Source organism: Botryllus schlosseri, chromosome 14 (assembly GCF_051294905.1).
Source record: "Botryllus schlosseri isolate E-star chromosome 14, Bs_hap1, whole genome shotgun sequence".
Lineage (NCBI taxonomy): Eukaryota > Metazoa > Chordata > Ascidiacea > Stolidobranchia > Styelidae > Botryllus > Botryllus schlosseri.
Genome location: NC_137249.1, coordinates 6,164,764 through 6,171,515, shown reverse-complemented (window position 1 = coordinate 6,171,515; position 6,752 = coordinate 6,164,764). Strand labels below are relative to the sequence as shown.

At 39.9% G+C, this 6,752-nt stretch overlaps 1 protein-coding gene across 1 annotated transcript; it reads right to left on the bottom strand.

Annotated features, from left to right (window-relative positions):
• Positions 1–632: 632 nt before the first annotated feature.
• LOC145456309 (uncharacterized) lies at positions 633–4,833 on the bottom strand. The gene is made up of 4 exons (XM_080334385.1): positions 4,069–4,833; positions 1,977–2,914; positions 1,365–1,555; positions 633–1,296 (listed from the first exon to the last, which is right to left on the bottom strand). The coding sequence occupies exons 1-4, from the start codon at positions 4,148–4,150 to the stop codon at positions 1,050–1,052; spliced, it is 1,458 nt and encodes a 485-aa protein (XP_080190511.1). The 5' UTR covers positions 4,151–4,833; the 3' UTR covers positions 633–1,049.
• Between the last annotated feature and the right edge of the window lie 1,919 nt (positions 4,834–6,752).

Here is a 6,752-nt window from a genome sequence, read left to right as displayed (position 1 = left end):
ACTGAATCAATACCAGCCAGCCCTCAAGTTTATCGGACCCCGACCGGACATATCGATCTCGCCTTTCGACACATGCCACCTTTTTTGTCAACTGTCCTTTTATATTATATTTCTTTACTTTCATTCAGTGTGTGCCTCCTTTATATATCGCCTAGGCCAGGCGGGTGTCTGATTTCGAAGACTACTCCAAGTCGTTTCGACAGCTTCCTATCTTTTCCTTGTATCGCAATCTGGTGGTGGATTGGTATAATGAAATTATTAATGATAAAAGATGAACTGAACTGAATTGGCGAAGACAATCAATCAAACCAGAAATATGCTGACAAAATAGTATAACATATATGTTGAAGAGACGGGGGAGTTGGCAGTAAATTTTATTTAAAAAAAATTAACCGAGTCCGTGTGGTTTAATCCTTTGCAGTAATTAGTGTCCTTACAAAACATTCCAGATATAAGAGCAATCTAGAAATGAAGAGCTTCTTGGAGATACAGATGTTTCGACGCGGCGCTCTAATTCCAATTAGTGCCGATTTAGCAGGCGTCGAACCCTGTCTGCTCAGCTAAATCTGCTCTTGGACTCGGCAAACCTTGCGTATCAGTCTTATATTCAATACAACACAACCAAGGACTCCTAATTGAACAAGGCTTTGATTGGTTGAAACATGAAGATGCATAATCAAGATTCACAATAGTGCTCGCTCGTCCGTTGCTTGGTAGCATGGAGGGCGAGACAACAGTAACGAGGGCAATTTATACAAGCGAAAAAGACAAAATTCAAAACAGTAATCAAACAATCAAATCACTAAAATCGTACAAATACAGTTAGTAGAAAGACGGAATGCAAATAAGGACAGTTAAAAGACGAACTGATTCCTCTAAAAACGTTATCAAATTATGGATAGAAAAAACATGCGCAATCGCAAACAACAGAACTTCGTACAATTGAATAGTATATTCAATTCTAGATATAGAAATTGTAAATTCCAGTTTTATTGCGGTCATTGTACCGCAGACGTCGTCGAATTCTTCACTTTAGAATCTAGGATTGACTATTCTTTTTCACACATAAAGAACTGCTTCAATATACAGGCTTCGTCGTTGAACTTCGCATCTGGGAAAATCATCTCCACGCAATCTTGTCTGATTTTGGAGTCACCATCGTTCGGTTGCCCTGCCTCCCAATCCAGCTCGTCCTGCGGTGACTCCACCCCATCACCCCATAGCCAATGACCCTTGTTCTCAAGCTCGTCCAAACCAATCCAAAACTGAAAGCCTCCAGAAATATCGAAGAGTAATCTATGAATATAAAATATGTTATTATAGATGATTAGAAGACGCTTTTCGTAGATAGATCATTTACGAACTTTTTTAGTTTGTTGTTCCTGATTCCCGTTGATGCCAGTCTACTCCCAAGCAAACCACACTTTCTTTTCGCTACCATATAACTTGATGCTACTTTGACAAATTTGTAATGAAGTCCATTTTCTGCGAGATACCACCCAGTTGCGATATCCCGATCAGGTTCAGTTGTACTGTCAGTCTCTTCATTGTTTTTCTGAAATAAAAGAGATTCGTGCCTAGTTCCTAGTTTATGACACCTTTTTAATTTAATTGAACGTAGAATTCGTTGAAATTGAACGTTGAAAATTGAAAAGATGAGAATGTCATAATTTTAGCAATGAAGTAGGGATGCTGCGAACCCCTGAAAGGTTCTTGTTCGTATGAACGTGAGGGAGTTGAACTGCATGAATTCGACTGTAGCTCGTTATGACATATGTTGGCCTACATTTGCAATGCGAATATCTGTGAAACTGGTTTGAAACGATTTTAGGACGCACCAAGAGGGCAAGTTGTCGACACCTGTGTATGGATTCGGCGTGCGGCAGTGCTAGTCAAGGAAACTTCGATTCTGGCCAGCATAGTTGTGAGATAGACGAAAAATATTCGTTAGGTTTCATGAACCAATAATATCGTACCTGAGTCGTTCGGGAATGCGTTACGCTAGCCGTCGTAGAAGTTCCGTTGACGAGCACTGATGGCGTGACGGAAAGCGAGTAGTCGTGTGTAGTTTGACTATGAAGTGGTGATTGAGTGCTGCCGAGCGGAACTTCGTCGTTTCGGGCAAAATTCGTAGTGGCAGCGGTGGAGGAATACTGTACAATCGGCAGGCTTTCATTTGAGTCATACACGATTTCCGGAGTTTTTGTTACCCATTTCGACAATGCGCCTACTGCTTTTTTGGTGGCAACCTTTTTGGTGGCTACTGTGATCGTTGGCTTTCCCATCAAATTTGAAATCTCTTCGACAAACGGTGACGTGGTGGTGGTGGTGGTGGTTGAACTAATAATCCTAGTCATTGCCGGCGTAAGCTCGATCTCCAAAGGATCAACCGAGTCAGGCTTGTCGAACGAATTGCTTTTTGCATCAATACGTAGCCCCAATGATTTTATCTCGTGATAGATATCTAGAAGTGACTCTTTCATTATTAGTATTTCTTGGAATAGATGCTCAAAATATCCCTCTCCTCGGTATATCTCGGAAGGCGGTGATGATTTTATACCGACAATATCTTCGATTCTCACCTGAGGATTTGATTCTGAAAAACTGGTCGAATAGACGAGGCCAGGTCTGTCTGTTTCTGCATTCTGGGGCTGGCGGATATTAGGAGATTGCTCCAATAAGATTCGAATTCCATGTAGCTCGTCCTCTACATTTGAAAATTGTCCTCGTTGGTTAATCAATAGGTATAATATGACGGTCGATATGCAAATCAGCGCAAGAATCAACAATGCGAGGAAGGCGACGCAGAAAGTTTTAACTCTGCAACATTTTGATTTTTTCTTTGAGGAACGTGAAAGCGTTGAACTCATCTCGACGAATGGCCTTCCATCATAGGTCGCCGTGGGAATAGATTCTGCAAAATGATCACATATAAACATTTATATTGAATTGCCGGATCAAAAAAGTATCCTTATAAGTTGTCATAAGGTCAGTAGATTTGCATTGAAGATTGAAGTCATAGAATTGAAAAATATAGGCCTATATACTCACACTAGTAATTACCTCTTTGACATTTGAGTATTCATTTTCGTATTCAATGATAAAGATTGACTTTATTTCAACGATATACATATGAATGGAACTCTATCAACGCAATGCATGTAACAGTGTGCGAAAAGCTTTAAAGTTTTCTTGCTTCACTGTGGAAACGTATTATTACCATTATCAGCAATTAATATGTTCCCACATTTTGTGACCAACGGCAAAATAGATAGAAAGTCTAATTAACAACGCTGAGTATATAATAAAACGGCAGAACACTGTTGAATCTTTTTGGACAAAAGACATGAAATACATTACCCCTTCTTAAAAATTGTAGTTTGGTTTGTAGGCCTATCTCTTTCTATACACGGTATCATTACATTTAAGATTTTCTAGTACATTTGAGTTCTTTTGTCTGAAGCACATGCATCTTGAAGTTTACAATAGAACTATTTTCCGGAAGTGAACTTGAAGGTAAATGGCATTTTTAAAATCTACCATATTCTTCGTTAACGTATGCTACTCGGACAGAGCCGATAAAACTTCTCCGTATACGGACTACGGGCCTTATAATACCGGAGCGGGCGCCATTCCATGACGTTTTCTGAAACGGGAAGCGGGGGAAATCAAAAGTTATGAATCGTTTTCCCATAGCGAAACTATCATTTGCATCCCATGGTGCGGCCGCATGCTTCTGCTGTGAAAAATTCATGCCTCCTGGGATGTATCAGTACGAACCTATAGGTCTTTGTACATTCGGCACAGATGAGTTTACAGCTTTTGGCAGTCCATGAGAGCGTATTTATGACAGTTTATAGAACTCCTTAGTTACCTCGCTAGATTTAAAGCCAGATAATTCTACATCTACTTGATATAGTTTTAGGCTGACTGCAAATGCACTATTAAGTAGATTTTTCGTCGCAGCAACTTGAGTAGGCCTATAGCTTTCTTGACTACTTTGACCACCTCTGATAATTAGCTACACTTCTGCAAGGCTATAATCACAACAGCCAAATAAGATCAAACCTGTAGAAGCGCCGCATAAATACGCCTGGCTTGGAAAACTGTGATCTCGGTCCAAATCATCCATTGGCAATATATCCGCCATGTGTGAGCAGTCTAAATATGGTTAATCCGCTTGACTATATCTGATACGAGACACAAGTAGAAGCAAGGTGCTGGTAATGTCAGCGTGGACTCTCGTCGCCGAGCCCGAAATACAAAATATCAATGAAAAGAAATTCACGCTCTACTATTGACTACATCAGTGCTTCTCAAACTGGGAGGCGTGGAAGGATCTGAAGGTGGGCGCGAAGCTGCAGTTATCTGATTTTTTTTTACCTCCACCTCATGGTTATTGGTCTGTCTATTGTCCGAATTTCATATTTGAGCCATAACCTACTATGCCATTTGAGCCATATCCTTCAACAGCCATAACCTTCAATGCTATCAAACTATCCCTTGGGATTGCTAGCATTATGATTGCTTTCTTTGGTATTTTGTGATATCACGACCAGGGGGGGCGCGAAATTTTTTCCCATCATAAAGGGGGGCGTGTCTAAAAAAGTTTGAGAACCACTGGACTACTTGGTATATTATTTATTTGGAGTATTCATTCACACATCTGAGCATAGTTACACGCAAACGTGCCAGTCGCTAGATCTCGTGCCTGTTAACCAGAGCATTGGTATCGTATGGAATGAGAAAAGCTCACATTCCGTACTTGACTAACTCTTCCCCACATCATACCAACATTTAGGGTTGCATTCAAAACAAAAATCAATTAAAATCAAACATGTTTAAAACAATTAAGGTTCTTGTTTAAAACATGTTTTTTATGTATTTTTTTAAGCAACGACGTCACGAATATCCCACTGTGACGTCATATTGGATTGACATTGACAAATGAAAATATAGTCAGTCAGTCAGTATGCTTTTATTCATCTCACCAACAAACACATGTAAATTGGTATAGATTGGGAGACGACGGGGACCGGTAGGTCTTAGATTCAGTCGCCACCCAGCGGAGTTATAAATGAGTAAATATGGCAAGATCAATACTAACGATTATGACAGTTAACCAATGGACATAAAAATAAACAAAAGATAAAAGTCATGGAAAATCAGCAGTAAGCATCCAAGCACAGTACTGGTACACAATGCACAGTGTGCACAGCAAAAATATGCAGCAAAGCAAGAACAATGAAGACTAACCAAGTGGAACCGTATTACATCACAGTCAATGCAAATCATGGACCATGACAGTATTTTTCAACAACAACAATAACGACAACAGAGGAAGGTGTAGCTCCTTTGACGAAATATCTACGTACTTTAGCTGTTGAACCGACTATTTTGAGGTTTCCAACCATTCCATATCGCATACGTAACCTAGGTATTCACTTTGACGGCATGCTCTCAATGGAAAAACATATCGACTATACATCAAAGATCTGTTTCATGTATATCCACAAGATCAGTCGAATCAGGAACTACCTATCTGAGGATGCATGCAAAGCCATAATACTGTCGCTGGTGATATCACGGCTTGACTATGGAAATGCTCTGCTTTACGGGGTAAACCAAAATTGCATCGACAAGCTACAAAAGATCCAAAACATCGCTGCTCGTTTGGTAACTCGGTCAAGGAAGCGTGATCACGTAACACCGATTCTTAGATCCCTTCATTGGTTACCCGTGAAATTTAGGTCTGAATACTAGCTTCTTCTGTACGTCTTCAAATGCATGGAGGGAAGTGCACCAGCGTATCTTCGTGAGCTAGTGTCAATGTATAATCCCGGAAGAGCGCTACGTTCTCAGTCGCAAAAGCTCTTGTCCGTTCCAAGAGTCAGAACATCGACCTACGGCGAGAGAACCTTTTCTTCCTCGGCCGCCATTCTGTGGAACAATCTTCCAATTTCTATCAGACTATGTGACTCGCTATATGTTTTCAAACGCAAAATCAAGACCGTTTTATTCACACGAGCGTTCGAACTAGAGTAGTGTTCATTCCGCCCTACAACTATGCACTTCGTCTTTTATACATATCGTTTACTTTTATATTTTATTGCCTTTTATGTACAGCGCCCTAGTGTAGTAATGATATATTGTTATATTCGGCGCTCTATAAATTATTATATTATTATTATTATTATTATACGTCGGCTATATCGGGTGGAAATTGTCTGTAGGCTTATACAACATGTTTTTTGGAAAGTATTTGCAGAATTATGGCATGATTTTACGACTAAAAAAATCGCAATTTTGATTTTCTTGAAAGGGCCTTTGTTTAAAACATGTTTAAAAAAAGTGTTTTTCAAAACATCGTTTTTTTTTAATGCAACCCTTCCAACATTCCTCCATACGATATTTAATACATTTTCCCCGCTCCTTAATACTTCCGTTGAGATAAATATAATGCCACTTCTGACACGCAGAATGCATCCGATATTAATATTTCGGGCGTGATATTACTTAACCAACACCACTGCGTCGATAATTCCAGGCCCTGGCTGGTTAAAGAATATGTTCCGGAAGATATAGGCCTATACGCCGCTATCAATAGCATGTGTAGCGGAGTTTGCTGGTACGGTTTTATCGGTGGCATTATTTTTACTAGAACGGTGCTAGTCGTGAAGGCATTTGCATTGTTTTCAAGCCACTAATAAGACAATAATTCGAGATAGGCGGACCCACAAAATACTGTGCAC

What these genes read in the sequence shown, in the direction of transcription:
- LOC145456309 (XM_080334385.1), bottom strand. Translation starts at nt 4,150, where the DNA reads ATGGCGGATATATTGCCAATGGATGATTTGGACCGAGATCACAGTTTT. An exon ending in TTTATGCGGCGCTTCTACAG is followed by an intron (nt 2,915 to 4,068) that starts GTTTGATCTTAT and finishes ATCATTTTGCAG; the next exon opens with AATCTATTCCCACGGCGACC. An exon ending in AGGAACAACAAACTAAAAAA is followed by an intron (nt 1,297 to 1,364) that starts GTTCGTAAATGA and finishes TTATATTCATAG; the next exon opens with ATTACTCTTCGATATTTCTG.